This window comes from Ipomoea nil, unplaced genomic scaffold (genome assembly GCF_001879475.1).
Source record: "Ipomoea nil cultivar Tokyo-kokei standard unplaced genomic scaffold, Asagao_1.1 scaffold0519, whole genome shotgun sequence".
NCBI classification, from domain to species: Eukaryota; Viridiplantae; Streptophyta; class Magnoliopsida; order Solanales; family Convolvulaceae; genus Ipomoea; species Ipomoea nil.
The window spans coordinates 884593-909642 of NW_017616947.1; the positions used below are offsets into that span (position 1 = coordinate 884593).

General features: G+C 37.1%; 2 protein-coding genes and 1 long non-coding RNA gene across 5 annotated transcripts; all 3 read right to left on the minus strand.

Annotated features, from left to right (window-relative positions):
- Positions 1-2732: 2732 nt before the first annotated feature.
- On the minus strand, positions 2733-8380 carry LOC109174134 (ADP-ribosylation factor GTPase-activating protein AGD12-like). 3 transcript variants are annotated; one of them, XM_019323425.1, is made up of 9 exons: positions 8252-8380; positions 7087-7167; positions 6208-6289; positions 5787-5862; positions 5210-5373; positions 4873-5011; positions 4238-4354; positions 4023-4154; positions 2733-3132 (listed from the first exon to the last, which is right to left on the minus strand). In XM_019323425.1, the coding sequence occupies exons 2-9, from the start codon at positions 7124-7126 to the stop codon at positions 2848-2850; spliced, it is 1035 nt and encodes a 344-aa protein (XP_019178970.1). In that variant the 5' UTR covers positions 7127-7167; positions 8252-8380; the 3' UTR covers positions 2733-2847. The 3 variants fall into 3 exon arrangements, with proteins under 3 accessions (XP_019178970.1, XP_019178969.1, XP_019178971.1); XM_019323424.1 differs by having other exon boundaries at positions 8249-8355; XM_019323426.1 differs by having other exon boundaries at positions 4023-4118; positions 8249-8354.
- A 697-nt stretch (positions 8381-9077) lies between these two features.
- On the minus strand, positions 9078-13011 carry LOC109174014 (ferredoxin--NADP reductase, root-type isozyme, chloroplastic-like). The gene is made up of 5 exons (XM_019323310.1): positions 12726-13011; positions 12586-12642; positions 11435-11764; positions 10742-10961; positions 9078-9869 (listed from the first exon to the last, which is right to left on the minus strand). Exons 1-5 carry the CDS (start codon positions 12747-12749, stop codon positions 9370-9372), a joined length of 1131 nt encoding a protein of 376 aa, XP_019178855.1. The 5' UTR covers positions 12750-13011; the 3' UTR covers positions 9078-9369.
- Positions 13012-15189: 2178 nt separating this feature from the next.
- On the minus strand, positions 15190-15971 carry LOC109174083. Its single transcript, XR_002053006.1, has 3 exons — positions 15867-15971; positions 15697-15786; positions 15190-15360 (listed from the first exon to the last, which is right to left on the minus strand). It is a non-coding gene; the product is annotated as an uncharacterized LOC109174083 (long non-coding RNA).
- Between the last annotated feature and the right edge of the window lie 9079 nt (positions 15972-25050).

A 25050-nucleotide genomic window follows, 5' to 3' on the forward strand; every position in this document is an offset into this window, starting at 1 on the left:
GAAGAACACACAAGACACCTCTTGGTCCAACGAAACACAATGTTGAACACTTAGCACGATTCAAGACACCAAAGTCCTACATGGATACCTACCATATAGTTCTAGACATACGAAACATCAAGAAGACACTCAAATAGTTTCACAAAAGAACAACGGGAAGTCAAAAGACCAAATACCGAGTCAAACGGATCACGGGGAACAAATCCCATCTCAACACCATTGTGTTCCCCGCGGGTGGACCCACGGGTAGGCCTCTACCCGTGGTTCCGCCCGCGGGTACACTATCCACAAGCCTTTGTACCGGCGGGTGGGCGGCGGGTAGGGCTCTCCCCGCCGTTCCGCCCGCGGGTACATCTACCTGTGCAAAATAATCCCTTCGGAGATTTTCTTCTCCAAACACAAATTCAAGTCCAAAACATGCCAAATCTCACCCAATACAACAAAATGACTTGAACCATGGAAAATGCCAAGCAATGGCACAAAGGAACCCTAAACACAAGCTCTAGATATGCAATATCACAAGACAAATGCATAAACCCTCACATTTCATAGCAAAACACAAGTAGAATTCAAGAAATCACATATAGGTAAGCAAAATAGGTTTTGTAGAGCATGGGTTACCTCTTGTAGACTAAAAGACTTCACTTTACACCACAACAAGCTCCCCACAAAGCTTACTTTCCAAACCCACTTCAAGATCAAACCAAAAGATCATAAAGATCCCTTTAAGAAAAAGACAACTAAGATAGAACCAAAAACACAAGATAAACTTAGATCTTACCCTTCTAGATGCCCAAATAGATGAAAGGTTGAATCTTGGAAGCAAATCTTGGAATCTTGACAAGGGTCTCAACTTGGCTTGGAGAATAAGCTACACTTCTTTTCTAGAGAGAAGGTAGAACTAATTTCTAAGATTTGAAAGGAATGAAATGAAGAAGTCTTCTAGGTTAGGTTACAATACTAACTCTTGGTGAAAAGTCAAGAATACCCTTACTAACCTTTAGAAAGTGTAAGGAACAAGGGAACTCCCCTCAAAGCTCAAGGTACAACACAACTTTAAGGTTGACTAGTCAAATACTAGTCCTTGAGTATTAAAAATCAGGATTTTAAGAATTAGTTCCTCAAATAAAATAGGATTAATTACTCAATTAATCCATGGATTGAATGTGGATTTTTGGGTTGTCGCAGCCTGAGTCTTGTGTTTAATGTGCCTGAAATTTGTAGTTAATGTGCGTGAGTGTGTAATGTTAATGTGCATAAATGTGTAGTCTTCACATGAAATGCAGCACCAGAGCTTCACTATGTTGGAATGACGAATTGTTCCCAGTATTTTAACTTCTACTTGAAACTCCTTCTCAAGCATCTCATCCAACTTGTGCTTGCTCCAAATCCTCTTCACAGCAGCTTTCCCTCCATTACTCAACGGCACAACATAAACTTTCCCCGATCCACCACTCCCGACCAAATTTTCCTCTTCTAAATTTGGTATAATGTTTGATTGGTTGAAGCTCAAAGTGTGGAATGGTGTGAGCTTCCAATCGTGAGCCAATAATGCTTGTCCTCTTTTCTTGTATCTGAACACATTTGTGGTCTGAATGTATTATTTATAGCTTCCTGTGCGATTGTGTTAAAAGTCACGCACATTAAGCACAAACCACTCGCACATTAAGCACAATACTCATGCACATTAAATACAAAACTCACGCACATTAACATTAAACACTCACGCACATTAAGTACAAATCTCAGGCACATTAAGTACAAGACTCACGCACATTAAGTGTAAAACTCACGCACTTTAATCAACTGCACAACCGCACGGGAAACCACAAATGCACCTGATCCCTTCCATATATATATATATAACATTTATTAATGAAATACGAGCTCTAACATTTTCTCTCTCTTAGTGTTTTCTAATTTTCTTTTATACTCTCTTCTCTATTTCCTCTACAAATTCCTCACCTTGGTGTATAATACTTTCAATTGAAGCATTACCCTACTAGAAAACAGGGGTAGAGTATGTCGAACTCAAAACAATATTATTATTTTTAGCTACACAATATTAGATATTTGAAAGTAAATAAGACTCAATTAAGAGGTATTTTACATATGTGCTTATAGCTTTAATTTATATCTTTCCATTTTTTAAGTTAACAACCATTCAATCATGTATGATAGCATCACTGTACCAGGAATCGAGTCTCACCAGCTGCAGTGTGGGAGTAACCTCTCAAAGTGAGGGGACTCCTTGTGCACAGTAAGTAAAGGTCTAGCCTCTGTGGTTCATATTCAGTTGAGTTACCATAATTTACATCCTCCCAGATGCTCTGTCGGGCCGGGGTGTGAGGGGCCTTAGAGTTGGAGTTCAACCTTTTGGAAGAATGATAGCATCACTGTTACTATTTCAAACGAAAGGTCACAAGTTGAAGTCTCATCCTAATCAAGATGTTGATAAAAAAATTTTTATTTTTTGTGACAAGGAAAACCTGTAGTCACTACTCGTTAATGTGTAAAAATGACCTCGCATAACAATCTTAACTAAGATAGTATTAGCATGAATCGAATTCATGACTTTAAATAAAGTATGATTTGTTTATTGAATTATTCATTGAATAAAATATTAGTCTCATTTACATTTCATATCACTTGACTTCAGGATTCATAAATCATAAGAATTCACTTGCACTTTCACTTCCAAAATGTAAAATGATTTGTTGTGACATTGAACATATGTAAATACACACAATGAATTTGATAATGAATGTTCTGTTTTAATATTAGTCGGGCATCACCCGAATGAAATGTAGAAAAATAAATAAATAAATAAATAATCTATATTCATAACTAGTGATCATCAAGAGAAATCCACTCTAACTCTAGATCAATTTCTCCTGATTCTACATTCTGCAACTTGAGGAATACTTCTTGTTTAACCTTCCCATCAACAATGTTGATAGTACTATCCTGAATGAGCGCATTATCATGGGATTTCAGCCACTTCCCTATCTGCATGTCACCAAATATTCTGGGATCTCCAAATGCCATGGCTGAGGTTAACATAGGCTGAATGTCAACCTCTGCCTCCCCCATTATATCATCAGCACTAAATGTGTCATGATCGTATACTTGCTGCAATGGAGACAGATCATGTTAGGATCAAATGCTTACCACTACGCCAAAAACTATAACTCACAGCAAAGATAACTTTATTTCCTTATATATTACCACTACATTTTCAAGAGCCAGGGTGCTAGACTTGCCTTTCACCGGCCCCTGCCCAACAATTCCCCTCCCAGCATACCACTTGTTAAGATCAAGCGCTTACCATTAAGCCAAAAGCTATAGCTCACAGCAAAGCGCAACTTTATTTCCTTATATACTGACACCACATTTTCGAGAGACAGGGCGTTGGACTTGGAACTTCACCGACCTCTACCCAACAATCCCCTAGTCACCGATTGTTACCTTATATATTGTCACCACATTTTCGTGAGGCAAGGTGCTAGACTTGGCCTTTCCCCGGCCTTTGCCCAACAATTCCCCTTCCAGCACCTACCCGTCTTAATTGGATACCACTTGTTAGGATACCATTACACCAAAAGCTATAACTCAAAACGAAGCACAACTTTATTTCCTTATATATCGACACCACATTTTAGAGAGACAGGGTGTTGGATTTGGAACTTCACTAGCATCTGCCCAACAATTCCCCTACCCACCAATTGTTAGACTTGACCCTTCATCGGCCTCCGCCCAACAGATCAAATTTGAAAATGCAGAAGTTGGAAATCCAAATCAGAAAAGAAACGTTATTGCATGAACTCGAGTGGATGATGGATTTCACCATCTCCCCTTTCATTTTCATTCACAGCCGTGCACGCGGTTCCATCTACAGGCAAACTGAGACTAGTGTGGATTTCCAGAGTACAGTGGAATGTCACACAGAAAGTGATGGTGGAAGTGAAGGAGGATGCAAGTATACATAATAGAAGGGAAGAAGGTGAAAAGAAGTGCATTACCAGCTTTAGTGCCCCATGATGTTGAGGAACAGAAAGCATGAGTTCTTCATTCCAGACAGGATTCAAATTGCTCTTTATTACGTTCGTTCGCACTGTCTGGGATACCCAAACAGCAATGAGAGTGTTAATAAGCTAACAACATGTCAATGCAGTGCTGATTTGAGCAAAAAAAAAAAAAAAAAAAAAAGGCATTCCTATATTAGTGACTAACCAACCTGCTTCCCAAGTGTGAGGAGAACATATGGATCACTTGTGAGCATGTCTCGGATTGCTAGGTTTGTTCCTTTGATTACCTTAACCTTCAACATTCCGATGAATTCGACCATGCCTACCTGTGTTTGAAGCTCAGTGTTAGTGGCATTTTGGAAGAATATAATAAAACTGTCCTCCAGTTAACATGGCTAAACTACAAACCTAACTAGCTTATAGCTGTGCCACCAATAACAATAATTCCAAGGGCAACAAATGCATAGTTTACAAACGTTGGGAGTGTTTCGTAAATAGCTGTTAATTGATAGTTATTAGCTAACTGGGTTAGTGGGTTTGACTGGTTGATAGCATAAGCTGATTGTATAAAGATGTTTGGTGAAATATTTGTTAGCTGATAGTTGATTACATGCAAAATGACTTTCCCAAAAAACTGTTTTGAGCAGCTTTTTGAATTTTAGCGTTTTGGAGCAATAAGTTGTTATAAAAAGCTAATTAATCAAACACTATAATACTATATTAGTTGTTTAACCAATTCAAACAGCTAATAGTGGTCAAATAAATTAAAATGGGCTGATAAGCTAACTATGTTACCAAACAGGGCCATTATATTCCATGTGCAAAAAGAGTAGTTAAAACTTACAGAATTGTCCACTGAACTTGAACTCCTAAAGCTTTCCATACTCTTCCTAGATGAAAAACTCGATTGAAGAGACTGATTCTTTGGAGCTGACAAGATGCGCAAACTTGGTTTGAGGAAGTCTTGAAGCTCATATTTTGACCTACAGAGAGTCCATTTACATCAACATTCAAGGATATGAGTATTAGGACACTGTACTTTATCAGCTTTAGAATTCCTACTCCATCTCTGGAATATTATTGTAACTCTACTTTTACCAGTCATGCTCTAACTGCTAGGACTAACTCAAGAGTCTAGTATCAGGACGCTAGGGCACAACATTTCTAAACACAATCTTGACCTGATAAATTTAGCACGCTGGTCATGGCCGGCATTTGGTCCAGGTTTAGAAACTCCTTCAGGGATATAAGCTTCATAGATTGAATTTGCGGACGCATTTCCTCCAACCTCAATCATTGCATCAATTTCATTATCCGACCATTCATCTAAAGTAACAGACAAAACCTGCACATTGTGGGCATTCATTAGTTGGAGATGGAAAATGAAGGAGAAAACCACTACAGCAGGCTCAGCTATGAGAGGACAAATTGGTAAGATCCATCCCAAAAGGGAAGGAAGAAGCAGAGCCTTCTTAACAGTTAAGTACTCAAGAATCCTCTATGGTAAACATGCAAAAGAATTCCAAGTATTGTTTTGTTAAGAGTTCACATTGAAAAAATAAGAGAGAACATATGGATCTATTAGGCCATGGGTTAGACTAGCTAATTGATTGAATTCAGTCGTTTAGTGTGGTTTGACCCATATGTACATGGTATGGACAAACCCAAAGAACAAAAACGCAAAAAAAAAAAAAAAAAAAAAAAAAAAAAAGTTTAAAAGTTTAAAGGAGTCTTTGGTTGGATAGTTTAAAAACTGACCTTTGAGATGTGAGTGCCAAGGCTTCTATGCACACCAGAACACTTTAAACAGATAAAAACTCCAATATTGGCTGATCTGAAAGTGTAGAATTCATTCATTCTAAACATTCAAGCAACAATATAAAATATAAAATAAAAATCACAAAGATAGAAAAAGAATGTTCTTAGCTTTCCAACACACAAGGCTCAATGAATCAATAAAAGCTTTAGCTAAAACGGCCAGAGGGAGGCACATATGACCACAAGTTATAGGTTCAGAAGTCTCAGTTAAAGCAAAATTGAGTGTAGAGAATAATATTAAGGATATTAGCATATGATTGATTGTATTATGTAAAAATTTTGTAATCAACATGTAATTAAAAAAGGCTGCAAATTTACAAATTTAGTCTAGCCAGCCAGCCATGTAGGTGGTGGAACTTACGCCCATTTAGGGTCAGGAGCACCGCAATCAGCACATACACGATTTTCACTTTGGAGCATGAGGTCTCTTAGTCTTCTTTTACCTGTTTAAAATGACATTCACAAACAGAAAGGAAAAACATCGTTACCAGAAACAAACTAGTGGCAACTGAATGTTATGTGTACATGGTTTCCTCAAACGTGTTATGTGTAGCACATATATATTTTCAGGAGCATATATATAAATATATATATATATATATATATAGGGTTGAGTTCAAATGAGGACAACAATATATAGAGGACTGTGAGGACAAATAATAGGCACACAACAAATTACTATCAGGCACACAATTTAATACATAATGGCACACAATTTAATACATAATGGCACACAAGAATACATGTAAACATCAGGTTTCGAACCTAGACTCTATTAATTAACAAATGTATGCACGCGACATACAAACTGTGGCACACGACTACATTCGGCCATTCACACAACATACAGACTAATGGCACACACTACATCTGTCCTCACAGTCCTCTATAATATACTTGTCCTCATTTGAACGCAAGTCTATATATATATATATATATATATATATATATATATATATATATATATATATATATATATATATATATATATATATATATATATCCCTACTCCCTAGTCAATCTAACACCTCTTATTGATCAGAAAATCATTCAAGAGTACTATATCCACACGTACTAGGGCCTACATTGCTACTTCCACCTATATAATAACAATGGAACTTACTAAAATAAGGAGAAATTACAGGACAATATAATGCTTTGTGCATTATTTTCCAAATATGTGCTGGGTGATATTGCAAATTAAATAATTTCAGGAAAGGAATGGAATTGAAGTCAATACTTGAAGATGGTCTGCTAAGACCAGTTGCTCGTTGGCTCATGGCTCTCTACCAATATGCTGCTACCATTCAACAAATTAAAGCTGCATTTTTCATGAAGAACCCGCAAAGAATCAGTATATATGCAACATGTTAAAGAATTGAAGTCGAAGTTAGTCCATGTTAGAAAATTTACAATTACAAGCGACCAAAAAGGGTCAATCCAAATCCTTTGCTACCTAAGCGTTGTAAGATAAAGGGTGTGTTTGGTAAATAGCTGTTAGCTGATTGGGTTAGTGGGTTTGACTAGTTGATAGCTGTTAGCTAATAGCTTATTACATGTAAAATGACTTTCTCAAAAAGCTAATCGAAAAAGTTGCTTTGAGTAGCTTTTTGAACTTGAGGGTTTTGGAGCAATAAGCTGTTATAAAAAATTAATTAATCAAACACTTATATTGGTTGTTTAACTAAGTCAAAAAGCTAATAATGGTCAAATACGCCAAAATTGACTGATAAACTAACTATGTTACCAAACAGGCCAAAATGAATTTTGGGATTTGATTTGCATCCCTACACGTGAAAGAGAACCAAATGCTATGCAATTCAAACTTCTCCAAAAAGAGAATTGTATACATCATCCCCTTTCTAATATCGGACAAAAGGCTACTTACACTTTGAGAATCAATTTCTCATTGGCTCATTATCCATTTTGTACTTATAGTATATCAAATTAAACCCTGAAAACCCGAATCCCCTCTTACCCGACCAAAATTAAAAGTGCCCACTAAAAATTACACCACAAAATGATAACTTTAAATATCATTTTAAGCCAAAATTTCCAACCGTTCAAACTAAACTGAAAAAGAACTAACAATATTTCCAAATCTTCTTCAACAAGTTCCCAGCATTGAACCACACTGATAGAAGCATGTATCAGAAGTGAGTCAACTAACAAAAGAAGGTAAAGTGAAGGAGGGTACAAATGATCTGAAGCAAATATATATCAAAAAGTCCAAAAATCACCTCAAAGACACCAACGCACATCATGAATATGAAACACATGAGAAAACTAACAGAAATGAAAGAAGTCAATATATATATACAATAACGGATAAGGAATTACAATAAATATACAATAACGGATAATGAAATGATTGAAAAGCGAGTGTGAAGAGTTATTATCACCACGGATTTGTGAATGTTGCCGGTTTTGCTCTCCAGCTGACGGCGAAATGCAGAGACAAGGTAGAGAGAGAAAAGTAGAGAGAGAGAGAGAAAAGTAGAGAGAGACGACAGCAAAAAGAAGCGAATGTTTATATATTGAAAGAAAACAAAATTTTATTTATTTGATTTTTCTTTGTCTGACGCAGACACGGAGCGATTTTTAATGTTCAATAAATGCTAGAAACCATTGCGCCGACCAACCCGACGACCTAAAATCCGTTAACGACTACAAAATACAATTTTTTTACGCTACTCTCCATAAAGGCAATATACTTCATCTGTCACATTTTACATTTTTATCTATCTTACTCTCCTTTTTTATCCAGTCTCAATAAATTGTTCACTTTCTGTATTAAAATACAGAAAGTCAGAGAATACAAAGCAAAAGGAGTATTAAACAGGACGTTATAAAATACATATGGTCCATATGGAATTGAATAAACACATTAGTTATTGTGAAAATCACGTGATTTTGTTTAATTTTAATTTTAATTTTTTTTCACACTCCAGTTGTGACATACAATTTTATAATTCGTAATGTGCATTATTCTAAAATATAATGTATGTTATTTTAAAACATAATGTACATTATTTTAAAACATAATGTGCATTATATTACTCCAGATGTTTCATTCGTAATGTACATTATTCTAACACATAATGTAATGTACATTATTTTTACCTATAATATTCACGATGTTGTTTTAGATCCCACAATAATTTTCCGAATAAACAGGGTTGATTAATTATTAGAATATTCAACAACGTAATAATAAAAAAAGGAATCAAATGATTGAACATGACAAACACATGAAGCCCAGACTGGATTTAGCAATAGTGCCAACTCCCAATTCCACAGGGTTTTGGAAGTTACACAGAAACAATCTGTAGAAAAGGATTACATTATTCAGGCTAAAATCTACTTCTCATTCTGCAATACCTACCTAATAAAGCAGCTTCCATTTTCACCAGCAAATAACACCAAACATGCAAGTTCTCTTGAATCAATACTCATACAAACAATTATCTGAACAACAATGCTGTAATTCCCTGCCTGCCTAATGTCTAAATCTATAATGCTATCAGTAGACCTCAACGTGCCACTGTTTGTTCTTTTTGAGTTGTGAAAGCTTCGTCTCCCAGCTCTCCCCTCTTTCCTCCGCCACCCGCTTCAATGTATCCTGAATTCCAGGCATCATTCCCTTCAGCCCACAGAAATAGATGTGCGCTCCTTCATCCAGCAGTTTGAAGATCTCATCACTGTATTCCTCAATTTTGTCCTGAACATACATCTTGCCTCCGCTCTTGTTCTTCTGCTCCCGGCTAAGAGCACGTTCGTACCTGAAATTATCTGGATAATCCTGGAGATATTTGGTGAACTCCTCATCATACAGAAGACTGTCCTGGTTGGCCACCCCAAGGAAGAGCCAAGCAAGGCCATTGAACTTGAATGTTGGGACAGATTCCATAAACATACGACGAAGGTACCCTCTGTAGGGAGCCACACCAGTACCAGTTGCAATCATAATGTGTGTAGCATTTGGGTTATCTTCAGGCAGAAGCATTACCTTACCAGAAGGACCTATCAAAATTTTGAAAACATACTAAGGATGGTGCAGCGTTTAAATTTTTCACAACTATATCCATCACACAGACAATAAGCTAAGGAAGCTAATAGTCAATCCTTTTACTTCATTTTAAACCAATCAGTCCAGAGCACAAGTGGAATAGCATGAAACAAGCCTGGCAGCAACTAGATATTTAGAATCTATTTTACAATACAAAAAGAAGTCAACAGATAAGATTCAGAGAGCATAAACAAACGGCAGACTATAGCTAGAAATTTTTTACAAAAAAAATTATTGCCTTTTTATGGAAATTTCTGTGCCCCACCATATGAATTGTCTATTTTACAGAGAATCATTTCCTTCTATATAAAATTTAGACCACTGTACCATATAGCAAATTTTCTAATGTCACATGCAAAGTAAACTACATCATATCATTATCTAATGGTTAGATAAAGATATAAAGCAGCTTTGGTGCTTTTGTAATGTCTGGTCATCTGGTGGCACAAGCTTATTGTCTTTTTCTCACTTTGTGAATAATATGTTGTACTCAACAATAATATCATGCTAAAGTAATTATGAGATAAAAAAAAAACGTATTTTTTGAATACAAAATATCAAATATATCCCAGTTGAAGTGACATTTTCAGTAAAGTGGACAACTGCAGCTAATATAATAAAAAATATACAAAAAGGACAGGCATGATATTTTGAAAGAAATATTAATTGCAGAGAGACTATCATTCATTCAGACAGACAGCTTAAGTTAAATTTAGCAATGCTATTTTTTTTCATCTGGTTACCTTAAGCATCTATGCAATAGGTTGGTTCTGAACTTCTGATGAAAACATTACTAAACAGCTGTATCAAACAAGTGATTTCTTACCGGTGATCTTCACTTTGTCTCCAGGCTTTGAATCGCACAGGAAATTGCTGCAAACTCCCTTTTTTGACGGATCTTCTCTTCCTGTCTCAGGATCATAGTAGACAGCACGTCTGACACACAAACTAGCTGTTTTCCCATCAAAGGAATCTCCATATCTGGTAGATGCAATTGAATATAGACGAACATTGTGGGGAGCACCAGGTTTCTTTGGGTTTTCTCCCTGGAATACAATCACAAATGAGGTTTAGAAAACTATCTGAAGCTATATCCCAAATTGTTGAAAGGAACCAAGAGAAAACAAGTTGTCAGCTTGCTTAATCAATACTAGAGTCTAGAGATGTAATCAAGCCAAGCTGAGCTTGGCCTCTAATGTTTGAGCTAAGATCATGGTTAAATATAGATACTAGGCAATGATCATTTATTATTATTATTATATTATATTATACTAACTGTAAAAATCATGTAATATCTCTTTTTACGGTCAGCTTTACCTAGGTAATGGTTACTACTATACTATAGGTCTATAGCATGCAGGACAAAAAGCTTAGCTTTTGTGCACATACATGATACATTATATGACTCATGTAATCATCCATATCCACAAGGTAAATTTTAGCATAAGAAGTAACACACTAGAAACTTATTCAGTTTAATTGTAATGGAAGCAACACATAAATTAGAAACATGACTTACAGGAGGAATAACACCATAGCTTTGACCTTCCCAGTAAGGAAGATTGACGCCATGGTCAATCACAATATGACAGGTCTCCCCAGGAGCTTTAGGGCCTACAAGCCTCTCAACAGAGACAATTGTTGCAGTGTATGGCTCCTTTGGTTTGTACAGATTCAATGGAGGTTCCTTTGCATCTTCTAGAGACAAAGGTGAAACAGTCACTTTAGGTTTGCTAGCCTGTTGTACAGACATGCAAACAAAATTGTTTCTCCTGGATTTTCCATTTGAGGTTTTCAAGTTGAAATGTTGGAAATCGGTCCATGATTTATTGTTGAAACCTAAGTTAGCCTGCAGAAATTGGAATAAGCCATTATATCAGTTATGTGAAGCACTTTCCAAAACAGCAGAAAAATGTGCATATAATTTGTAGAAAAAAGCTGAACAAAGGATATTGTTCAATGAAAAGTTAGCGAAAATTAAGCCTTTTTCAAAAGTTCAGTGTTGTATTACCTGTGAATTAAATGGATTAAGCCATTAAGGACTACATATCATAATGCTGGACAGCCTCTGACTTCACCAACAATAAACTCAAAGATACTATACACATATGTGATAATGTGAGTGTCAAAAGCTATGGAAGTTATCTTTTAGCTAATCACTAAGGATATTGATTATAGAGTATACAGGGATTTAACCATGTAGCCCAGTCTTCAAAGTGTTGAGTTGGCCAAAGGAATTCTCATAAAAGGTTGTATGAAATATAAGAAAATGGAGTTGATAACAGTCCCAGAAGTCTGATCCAACAATTGAAGATAGGAAGTTTAACACATCACTACATTAGACAATCTCCACAAGACATTATGCAGGAACAGTTTCTCCACAGAGAGAAATCAAAGCAACATGAAATGAAACAAATTTTGTATCTAATAATGCAAACTGCCGCTTCTCATTAACTCACTTTTGTAAGAACCCGCAAGATCTCTCCCTAACCTCTAAGAGAAAATTCAAAATCAATGAAGAACAACCTTATTTGAAGTATAATTAACCTCAAATTGGAACACGAACAAAGCTCCAAAAGTTGCAGGAATCGAGATTTGGCAATAATTAAAAAAAATATTTCTTCCCTACACAATGGATTAGCAAGAACTAAAGTGGGGTTAGTTAAGAACCTTAAAGACGGATTTTCGCACGGACGAATCAGCATTGAAAGGGACAGCAAAAGTGACCTGCACGAACATAGCCAAAAATAAAAATGGAATCTTCATACAAAAAAAAGAAAAAAAAACACTAAATTCACTTCAAAACAGACCTGAGTGACGGCAGAATGAGCCATGATCGCAACAGATACACAGCTTTACTGTCTCAAGGCTTGTGTGAGGAAAATTTGCAGTGGAAATGCTGAAAGACAATAGAAATATATATATATATATTTCCCGCTTGGGATTTGAGAAGGAGAAGGGGGGAAAGGGAAGAAGAGAACAATTTGGAATTTGGTTGAGGAAGTGAGGTTTGATCCCTTGGAGAGTTGCAAAGGACGGCTAATTGCTTCTTAACACCTTTTCTCCCCTCCCAAACGTCTTGCGTCTCGCAGCAGATCCGCTTATGACACAATTTTAATGCTAATATGAAAAATTAAGATGCCTTTCGTTAGTTTACACATTAGGACATAAAAATCAAAATTATACTTATGTTTGGTAAACATAACTAGTACTTTTATTTATGTGTTGCACGTAAATCTGGTAATTATAGACACGATTTATTAACACGATATGAAACCGGACACGAAAATAACGGATTAGTATTTAGTCAATTGTTATGCTATGGACTCGTGTCCAATATGCATGCTGGACACGGTAACGAACCTCTTCCACTTTTTTTATTTTTATTTTTTTTTATTTTAAATTTCAGATCACTTTGTTATAGGAATATATGTTCATAATTTTATCACTATATGTTCATAATTGTAAGTTCATAATGTCAGAGCTCTGCGTTCATAATTGCATAACTGTACATTCATAATTCCGTAACTGTACATTCATAATTCAATAACTGTAAATTCATAATTTTCGAAACTCTATGTTCACAATTTTAGAGTTCTATGTTCATAATTTTATCACTATATGTTCATATTGTAAGTTCATAATGTCAGAGCTCTATGTTCATAATTGCATAACTGTACATTCACAATAACTGTAAATTCATAATTTTCGAAACTCCATGTTCACAATTTTAGAGCTCTATGTTCATAATTTCATCACTATATGTTCATAATTGTAAGTTCATAATGTCAGAGCTCTGTGTTCATAATTTTATAACTTACATTCATAATTCCATAACTGTACATTCATAATCCCATAATTGTACATTCATAATGGCACAAACGAATAACGTTGTTAACGTCGTTAACGGCGAGACAAAATCAATTTTTTTTAAAACTGGAATGACGCGTTTTCCCTAAAAACGACGTCGTTTTGGACTCGTGTCCACAATGCATTGTGGACACGGGTCCAGGGCATAATTTGCGGTATTTAGTCTTAATGTGTCCCGGGTCATTAACGGGTTGACCCGTTATGTTTTGTGTCTTAACGGGTCAACCCGTTAAACATATTAAGAACACGTTTAACCTGTTAATATTATCGTGTTAACGCCGTTTACTAAACCTGTTTATAACCCGCTAAGAACCATTGTCATTTAGATAAGAATCATTATCATGAATGAGATTACAAAATATATTATGAACATGACTGAGGATGAATTTATTACATTACACCAAAGATCCTACACCAATTATTGATGTTCAACAATTTAAAATTTGAATTTTTATTATGTTCAATTTTATTTCTAATAAATTTGTATGGACTCCTTTAATTATGATTTTTGGATGTTCTTTTATTACTAGTTTTTTACTCGCATTGCGTAATTGGGATAATGTCCATATATATATATATATATATATATATATATATATATATATATATATAGGCTGCGGTTCCCATGAGATCCCTATTAAAAATGAGATTATGAGATCTCATCACATCCATTAACACATTCCTAATGGATGGTTGAGATTGAAAGATTCTTTTAAACTAATTAAGGACATTTTTGAAACATAGATTAAAAAGTAATTCTAGTATTGAGTATATTTTTGGTTAGTATTAAATTGTAATCTTGAGCATAATATTAGGTAGAATATTAAAGGTAACAATTAGTAATAATTTGTATTGAGAGCTGATATTTTTAGTTGATTATGTACGACGGTGTGTGCGTGTATGTAGTATGGTGTGTGCAAATTGTATGGATGAGTTTTTTTTTTTTTTTTTTTTTTTTTTTTTTTTTTTTTTTTTTTTTTGTAATTTTATGAAAATAGTTTATATGTGTGTGCGTGAATTTATGTATATGGGTGGGTTTTAAAGAAGAAGATTGTAAGAGTAGTACGTGTAATTTTTTTTTTTTTTTTTGGGACACTGGAGATGAACTTACGGTGGTTGTGCGAATATGTACTTCGACGTGTGCAAAGCTTAGGGATGGGAGCATTGTTTCTTTAAAAAAAAAACAACAAAAATTAATAATAAGCATGTGCGTGAATGATCTACGTTTTTTTTGTTATGCTATAGGCGTAGATTCTATATGTGGACATCCCCTTACTTTGTAACAAAAAAAAAATTAAAAAAAAAATGAATAGAACCTATTCAACACAAGTAAAAATGAAAAAAGTAAGTGCGCAAACGATATTCCCACCAAATTTATTATTTCTAAATAAATAAAATCCGCATTGAAATTAATAGACGAATATAATATGTCCATAGTCTAATATGAAAAGTATAGGCACTAAAAAGCAATTTAGCTGTACTACTTTTGATTTTCATCCAACATTAGACAAACTATCTTGAACCATCTACACAGACTATCTTGAACCACGTCTGGACTCTCACCATCTGCATTTCCTGCAAATACATACGCATCAAAGCTAAATGCACATACAATCCCGAGATTAAAACCCAAAAAAAAAAAATGTCAATGCATAAACTATCTTACACCCGGCAATATTTAGAGTTGAATTACGTAAACGCATACACTTCATTCATTTCACGTTCATATCTAACACAACCAAAGTACCCAAATAACTATACGGAGTGCACAAATACATGTTTGATCATATAGAACAATGGCACTAAGTTTTTTGAAAACCATAGAGGATAAAAAATCTTGCATTAACATAATAACCAGCAAATATGAATAATCAGCATTAAATACAGATAAATTTGAATTCTTGTCCTTACTTTATACCCCAGTTTTGAGCCAATTCATGTTGCATTGCCATCGTCACACATAAGGACCCATGTGCCATCCTCCCATAATGCTTTTCAATCCTAGGCACAAATTAAAGATTTAAATAACTTTGGTACATAAAAATACAGGGAAGATTATATATGAAAGAAGACTTAGCTACCAATGATAAAATGTGACAAATCGGCTATTCCTGCCAAGAGACAGTGCAAGGAGTGTGTATCCAAAATTATGCCAATCTATAATGAATGCAGAATGTCTAATCCAGCTTACCCATTTTACAACAACCAATGTAGGAACAGATGGTGAGTTCTGTAGAAGTTGAAACAGTGAGATTAAACTAATGATTATATATCAAAGTATTAAAGAGATATGTGATATTATTATTAAATAATTGAAAATGAAAAACAACAGAGCTCTCACTGAAATAATGTTCGATAGAATATAAAGGATTCCATATCTTTTAGGAATTAAATTGTTTGAATGGATGGTAGAAAATCTACAGAATTGAACAATTGGAATAGATTTGGCTGCTGTAAAGTACATTCTCATAACTCACCTGCACTACGAATACATCATGAGCAGGAATTTTGACACAGAGATACCCGAAAAGCATCAGAAACTAAACCAATGGCTTAATAATGGAAAAACCAAATAACAAATGCAATCACCCATAGCAGTCCAGAAGCGTATGCGCATATACTTCAACCCATAGCACATAACAACTACCTAAATTATGAGACTGTTTTCAACCCCATAGCACAAATAAAGTACTCACACAAGCCAAAACCTAAAAATGCAAACACCATTCAACCCACTCGCACAGACGGCCAAAACCCATAACATCCTACAAGAACGAACCCACCCCCATTTAACAAACCCGAAAGAAAACCCTCAAATACCAAAAAAAAAAAAAAAAAAAAAAAAAAAAAAAAAAAAAAACCTCGTCTAGAATTCTCCATAAAAAAAAAAAAAAAAAAACAAAAGAAGACAAAACCCTAATCAGAATCTGACCCCATGAACACCCCCCATCTCGCCGGCACCCACGCCATCTACACCGCCAACTCACCACCACCTTCTTCCCAAACCACCAGCCCCAACAAACCCAATAAAAAAAGGGGACATGCAGGAGATTTGAAGCCCTCAAAACGCACCATAGAACCACCCAATCAACCCTAGAATACACACCTCCCCCCACGCCCGCGTACCCCAATCGAACACACACACCTTTGCATCACCTACCCACATTCAGAAACACCCTTCAACCCAGAATCATGCAACAATGGAGAAGGAGTCCAATCAGTAAAACATACCTTGAACAACAACGGAGGACGATCCACGCCGCCGCAATGAACGCCTAGATGATTCACCGTCCATGGGTTAGTTGTAGAGCGCCGACGAACGAGCGAGAGTTATACGGATGCGGCCTAATGATTATCGCCGACGCTCGAGAGACAAGAAGATGGAACGCGTGGGGAAGTCTTGAATGTCGACGAACACGAGGAAACCGGAGAGACAGAAAATAATACAAAGTCTATTAAGGAAAGGAATCAACGCATCAATATAAAAACGGTAACACAAATAATGACTCATTGCTAATTACATTAATACCCCCTTAATAAACGAATCATCCAATTATAAGCTTGAACCTGCCTTCTAATCACATCCGCACAATCTCAAAAACCAACGCCTAGGATCGACCCTCACCGTACCTCATTTTAATTAGGTACCTCACCTGATCCAATATATATATATATATATATATATATATATATATATATATATATATATATATATATATATATATATATGGATGCACTCAGGTGCGAATAAGTGTCTAGGAAGGAATATGCGAACGAATCAGCGCGCGACACGTGTCTAGATTTAATAGCTTAAAAAAAACGCGGTGGTATTTTCGTAAATAATTGAACATCAAAGTGCAAGTAAAATCATTTACAATTGCACCTACTTTCACCTATAAGGGCATGTAATTTTGCCTTGTTAGCATTCACTTCCCGCAAATATTTATGCACCACTTTCACCTATAAGTGCATGTAATTTTGCCTTGTTAGCATTCACTTCCCGCAAACATTCATGCACCTGGGTGTGCTTATAACTATAGGTACAACTATTTATAACTATAGGTGCAACTACTTATAACTATAGGTGCACCTACTTTCACCTATAAGTGCATGTAATTTTGTCTTGTTAACATTCATTGATCTGAGTTCAGCGGGTAGTAATAACCCTGAAAACCACCCGCAAACATTCATGCACCTAGGTGTAACTACTTATAACTATGTGTGCTGATAGGGATATACGCCCGGGACCCGAATGACCCGCCCGGGACCCGAATGCCCTGGCGAACGGGCAACCGCCCAATCCTCGCGATAAGGGAGCGTGACCCATCCCGACCGGCCACGCCCGGGAAGTACGAAAGCCTCCTGGCGGCGACGTCCCTTCGGGACTCCGCCGGTAGGCGGTCGAACCAGCCGGAGGACACCAGTCGGGGCCCCCGTGCTTGAGAAGCAGTCGAAGAGAGCGGCAGTCAGATCCTGGACGCCGCGTGGCGGACGGCCACACAGCGTCAGATAGCGCCCGGTGCATGCTCGCCACGTGTCCAACATGCTGGAGGACCGGTGCCACCCACCTTTTAGACCCTATAAATAGAGCATTAAATGCATTGTGAAAGGGACTTTTGGCACAAGACAAGACCAGAGCCTCCCGACCTGTCCTTGTCCACGCCTGTATAAATACACCACTCTGTATTAACAGTATCATTTTGGCGCCATCTGTGGGGATCGAACTGAAAGTCGCCCGGCAAGACCGAAACCGATCCCTGAAAATGTTCCCATTCATGGACTTCAATAATGAGGCGGAAGCCGAAGAGAGCTCATCGGATCTCCGCTCACAGATGAATCCACGAGTGGATCTCAATACACCACCGGGAAGGGAGTTCACCCCGGACCCGGTCAATTTCATCCAACTAGGATTAGCATTCCCGGGCATGCCAGGACAAATGCCATTCCAGTACCCGGTGTATCCCGCCGAAATGCTCGATCCCGCTTACCCGTATTGGCAGAGCCCGCAGCGCTTTTTCGGAGCCCAGTACCAGTATCCCCCGGGCCCAGGCGTTTATCAGCCGTACATGCAGATGCCAGTACCAAACATACCGAACGTGCCTGAGCCGGGACAATCAGTAGCGTCAGCCCCGGTGGCGGCGCCCGAGCTCCGTCGAGCCCAATCCGAGCGCCGACCCGCCCGATCGAGACTAGGACCCGGTAGAGCACAAGAAAGGGGGGGGAGGGGGCTGAAGAAGTCCCCGCGAGAACGAGTGCCTTCATACGCCTCCAGCCGTCCGTGCATCAGAGGGTCGGAAACCGACAAGAGGTGGAGGAATCCGTAAACGCCACAGTATCCGGAGAAGCCAGCAGCTGCCGATCCAGGAGGCTGGCGCGGCGAGCCGCCGACCAAGAAGACCATCGGAACGAGGCCAAGGGACTGTTGCAACAAGTTCGAGAAGAGTTCTGCAAATGGAAGCTGGAGCACGGCCACCGGTCGTCCGAACCTGAGGCACCCCTATTGCGCAACCCGTTCACGGCTGACATCATGAGCCTCCCGTACCCCCATGACTTGCGCATACCGGGGAATAAAGGTTACGATAGGAAAACTGACCCGGAGGCCCACATCAACTCCTATTATGGAAACATGTTGATGATGGGAGTGACCGACGCCGTAATGTGTCGGGTATTCTATTCCACCTTATCAGGAAGGGCATCCGATTGGTTCAAGACGCTAGAACCCGGTTCAATCGCTTGTTTTGCGGAGTTGGCAAAGAAATTCGTGCACAAGTTCGCTACGTCCAAAGAAGTGCGAAACACTTCACCTACCTCGAGAAGGCCAAACAGCTAGAGGGCGAATCTCTGACCGATTTCCTGATCAAATGGAAGGCTGCGATCGGCGAAGTCGAACCTCTCGATGACCGGATAGCGATCAATGTGCTCCACTCCAACTTGCGAGCCGGAGCCCTATACCAGGAGTTCATTCTGCACCCCACGGCCACCTACGACGAAGCAATCCGACGGGTGATCGAATACGCCAATGCGGACGAAGCAAACTTCGCAAAACGACAACAGGAAGCCGGAGGCAGTCGGAAACCACCTGGCCGGCAGGAAGGAGGACGGTCGAACGATAGGTCCGGTAGAGGACGGGGAAGGCTGCCCGACTTCACGCCCTTAAACAGGCCGGCGGTCGACGTCCTCCGCTTTGCGCAATCATGTAACATGATCCAGCTTCCAGAACCCCAGCGTGAGAGCCGCGACAAGACGAAGTACTGTGCATATCATCGCAGTAAAGGACACGAGACGGAGGATTGCACCACATTGAGGCAAGTGATAGAAGAGCTGCTGCGATCGGGCAAGCTCACCGAATTCACCACCAAAAAGGAGGAGAAAAAAGTCTACCTGGAAAAACCCATTCAAGAAGTCGAACAAGAACAAAAAGGACCAAAACCATGATCGAGATCCCGATTCCCGACAGTCGACCGGAAAGCAAGATATCCATGTCATCTTCGGTGGACCGAATGAGAACCCTAGCTCCCGGGAAAGATTCCCGGTCGGATTGATAGGGTCGGAGCCTAGCGACAAAAGGCAAAAGCTAGAACCAATTACGTTTACCCCAAGCGACATACCCGAGGGAGAGGATTGCCACGCGGAAGCGATGGTCGTCACAATCGACATTATGGGGATCGACGTCCATCGCGTCATGGTGGACACGGGCAGCAGTGTGAATGTCTTGTACATATGTTGTTTGATATTTAAAATGATGAAATTGATGTTGTGAAGCTATCTGGTTTTCTATAAATTTGGAGTAAGCCCTTGGTAAGGGGGTTCAATTTTAGCTATTGATGTTATGCTTTGGAAAATTGTTTAAGGCGAGATTTGAATTCTTAACCCCTTAATTATTAATCAAAGCTGATTCCACTTAAGCTACTTCACCCTTTAAGAAACTATCTTGGTTTATTTTTTATATTACTTAGGCTTGAAGGATTATTTATATTTAAAAGTATTTTTTTTTTATAGAAAATCATAAATATGTTTGAGAAGGTTTAAACTACCAAAAGCTATGATTTGCCAATAAAGCTCTATTTGAAGAATTATATATATGAGTATATATGTTTTGGGGAAATAATATACTTGATTTTGAGAATATATACTTATAGAATTATGTATGAGGTGTATATTTGAAGCTTATGCTATCTTTTCCCTAAAAGTTACTTAGTTATTAGCATCGTATGTTTTGGGAAATACTATGTATCCCTAGAAAGGTTTAACCTAAGAGCTTTTGATCTATAAAGTGTATAACCCCTTGGTCCGTGTGTTGCTCCCTGTGATGTGGCCGGACCCTTGCGACTCAGCTACGTGTCGTTTCGAACCAGGTGTCACGGGCCCTTGTGGCTCGGTACCTCGGGGCCGTCTCGATGCACGTTTTGACTTTGATTTCGTTGAATTTGGTTTCGTGGCCAGATGGACTAAATCGACTAAAAATAATTATTTTCGAGGACCAAATCGATGAATAAGCAATTGAGGGACTACATTGACAGTTCGCTAATAATTGAGTGACCAAATCGTTCATTAACTCTTTCTTCCATGTTTGCTTTTCAATTCTTAGTGATAGACTCATGGTATTATGACGGTTTAGATTTTGACTAACTTTAGATGTTTCATCCTTGTCCGACCGGCCTTAAATGTGTTTTTTTTAAGTTTAGTTACATTTTAAATACCCTTCATATATTTTTTTCTCCTTAAATCTATTGCCAAATAGGAGTCATGTCTAATAGTTTAATATGAACCTTCATCATTTTTGTTATAAGATGCAATTCAAATATAATAGAGTAAACTACAAAGTTAAAATAATAATAGAGAGACAAGAACATAAGAAGGGAAAAAGAGATTTTTAATATTTAAATTTCACTATAATAATAGTGATTTCTATTTATAAAGGTAATATAAGAAATATAATCTCAAAAGACTTCTGAATGAAGATAGAAGTTTAGAAGATCTAAAAAATCTCTATAAGTGAGGTAATTGAGTTCAATTTCTTTTAGACTTCAAGTTTTTGTATTCTATGACAAAAATAAAACTGTAATTAAATTTTTTTGTCCAAATATAATGCATAAAAATTTAATAAAGAAAGAATACAAATTACAATTGAGTTAATTCCACCAGAGGTCATTTGTCTTTGGTAACAATTCTAAATTTAGTCTCAAACTATCATTTTTGTCATCAACATCCTAGACTATTTTTTTTTTGACTTTTAGTCGTTTTCACGACTTTTCCTATTTTTAATTAGAGCATTTTTTTCTTTATATATTTTTATTTTGTTATTTTTCTGGTTTCAACCAGTTTAATTGGTTTAGGACTTTAGGTAACTTCTGATTTTTAGTATGAATAAAAGCACCACACAGTGTTCGGAATTGCACAATTAGGGGCTGGGGGGTTATGGTGCATTTTTTTTTTTGGTTTGTTGTGTGTGTGTGTGTGTGTGTTTTTTTTTTTTGTTTTTTTTTTTTTTTTTTTTTTTTTGTTTTTTGTATTTGTGCATTTCATTGTTGGTGCATATTTGCATAACTATTGGCGCAGTCGCACTGACCGCACAGGAAGGTCTGACCGCATTTGAACTTGTGTGTGTGTGTGTGTCTATATTATATATATATATATATATATATATATATATATATATATATATATATATATATATATATATATATATATATATATATATATATATATATATATATATATATAAATCAAATGAAACAACCTATTTAGGTGAGAAATAAGAATTATTTTCGGACGTCCATCTCTAAGTGTTTGATGGCTAAGTTTATTCCTTTCTTTTTTTCCTTTTTTATTATTATTATTAATTATTGAAGGTTTTTTATGTAATTTTGTATGTGTTTTAATTTTATATGGAATTCTATTGAAATATTCTGCTTGATTTTAGATGTTTTTATTTTGATAGGATTGCATTTTCTTCTTTTGTTCAAGGATTTACGTGTTTTATGTTTTGTCTTGAGACGCCAGTTCTTCATCCTCTTTCTGAAGCAAGGATTGCGTTAATGAAGGTTTTTTTTTTTTTTTTTTTTTTTTTTTTTTTTTTTTTTTTTTTTTTTTTTTTTACCTTAGTTTTTTTAGAATTTTTTTATATGTTGTTTAATTATGCCTTGTTGCGTGGATGTGTGCATGTGTGTGTAGCATCACTATTTGTTTACTTCGTTTTTTAGGGTGGGAGTGTGGTTGTTGATTGGAATATTTGGGTTGTTGATGTTGGTGCACGAGTGTAGTTTACAGTGTTGTTTCTCTCGTATTGGTAGTATTTTTTGGTTGCATGTCAATATGTGTATATCTGTATTGGGTTGTGTTGGTCCCGAAAGGGTCGCAAGAAGTCTAGATGGGGGGTGAATACACTTCTCTAACTTTTTCAATTTCTTTCAAAACACACAAGGCAAATAACACTTTGGTAATTTCAACTCTAAATAACAAGCATAAGCAAGTTAAGCAAATTAGAGTGCACAACGGAATAGATAACGATAAAGTGTTATGCTTGATTATGCGGTGCTCAAAGAGAGATTCTAAACATGCAACACGTTAGAAACACTTGATATGGCTCAAGGATGATGTATGTAAAGTTTGGTTTGCATGCGAACGTGGGAACTATTAAACCCAGACAGATAAAGATATGCGATATGATAAATCGTAATCGGGTTAGTTCGCAGTTATAACAAGCATGCATAAAACAAATGAGCAGTAAGTAAAGAGAGAGAGAGATTTATAGTGGTTCGGAGATGGTGTAATTCTCCTACTCCACTCTTCTCCTTTCACTCCAAGGAGGAAATTCACTATTCTTCGATCACCCATATACAATAGTGAATCAGTGTCCACCGACACTTCCCTAGTGCTTCGCACAAAACTACACTCCACCAAGGTTTTTCACAAGCTCATCTTGTTACTCCGCCTCCCCGAGTACTTCGGACCAAGCTGTACTCCTACACCACGAGAACTACGCACAAAGCTACGCTCTCACAGGGTTTTCACAAGCTCCCCTTGTTACTCTGCCCTTTACAACGAGTGGTACGCACGAAGCTACATTCAACTAGGATTTTTCACTCTCTTTAGTTACTCCGGCCTCTTTCTACACTCAGTAGAAAATATTACAAAGGAATAAAATATTTTCCTCTCACTCAGACTTGAATATAATTCTATGAAGCTCTGTTTCCCCCTTTTCGGCTAATTAGAAATATTACTTGTATCTCTTGCTTATTTGTCTTAATCAATCAGCCGTGCTCAATTCGTAAATCGCTCAATCGGGGTCTTGCTTGTGTTCAAGTCTGCTTGGGGAATTTATAGCCAAAGAAAGCTCTTTGCCCGTTGATCAACTTTCGATCTCGATCGCCCATCTTCGTATGTAGTTGATCAAAATAAAGTTGTCATCTTGATCTGAAATGTTAGGCAGTTGTCTTTCGCCTTTTGTCAGATGATTTGAATATTTTGCCCGTTGTCGTCTCTTGAAAATTGTAGCCTCCAAAATTTGAATAAGTTCGGCACGGCTAGCTTGACATTTCTTGTCATTCATAAATGTTCTAACATATCAAGTTGATCAAATAATTCATCTGCTGATTCTTGCTTGAGTATGAAAATATATCTCCGTGAATCAGCCTTCTTCGAGCGTCTCCGGTTCCATAGTGAAAATGTTGATGTTCATATGAAAATATATCAGTTATTTTCTTCTTCATGATCCATGCACATGGTGTGTTTCTTCATCAGGTGCATGACTTTTGTGAGACTAGTGCATTCAACTTGGTTAGTCTCCAAGCTAGCTAGTCTCCTTCTTGGGTTAGTCTCCCATGGGGTGCTCCTTAGTCTCCCAAGTGAGACAAAAATGCTTAACCTAAGATTTGAACTTAGGATCATATGGCATAGCTTACACGCATATCATCCAACTCTTCTAGCATAATTCTTGGTGACTTATTCGCATCATAATTGTGTTAAGCTATAATCCCGCTTAACTTCTTCAAATAAATTATGATCTTCAAGACTTGTACGTGGGTTGCATGATATGGGTGCACCATACTCTGTAGACTCAAAACTGACTCAAATAAAATAAAGTTGGGGACTACTTGATTTTTCAAAAATACATTCGACTCATCAAAATTTACAATTTATTCCTAACAATTTCCCCCTTTTTGATGATGCCGAAACTTATACCCAAGTCATTTTGGCTTTGTCAATTTGAAAAATAATTTCTTTTGTTCGATTTTATTTCGACTAGCCAATTGACGGGTTTAA

Coding starts and splice junctions, on each gene's coding strand:
- LOC109174134 (XM_019323425.1), bottom strand. CDS start 7,126: ATGAGCCAACGAGCAACTGGTCTTAGCAGACCATCTTCAA. Junction 4,355..4,872: donor CAAGTTCAGTGGACAATTCT/GTAAGTTTTAAC, acceptor CTTCAAACACAG/GTAGGCATGGTCGAATTCAT. Junction 3,133..4,022: donor ATCATGGGGCACTAAAGCTG/GTAATGCACTTC, acceptor TCTCCATTGCAG/CAAGTATACGATCATGACAC.
- LOC109174014 (XM_019323310.1), bottom strand. CDS start 12,749: ATGGCTCATTCTGCCGTCACTCAG. Junction 12,643..12,725: donor CTCATTCTGCCGTCACTCAG/GTCTGTTTTGAA, acceptor ATGTTCGTGCAG/GTCACTTTTGCTGTCCCTTT. Junction 9,870..10,741: donor AGACAAAGTGAAGATCACCG/GTAAGAAATCAC, acceptor AAATTTTGATAG/GTCCTTCTGGTAAGGTAATG.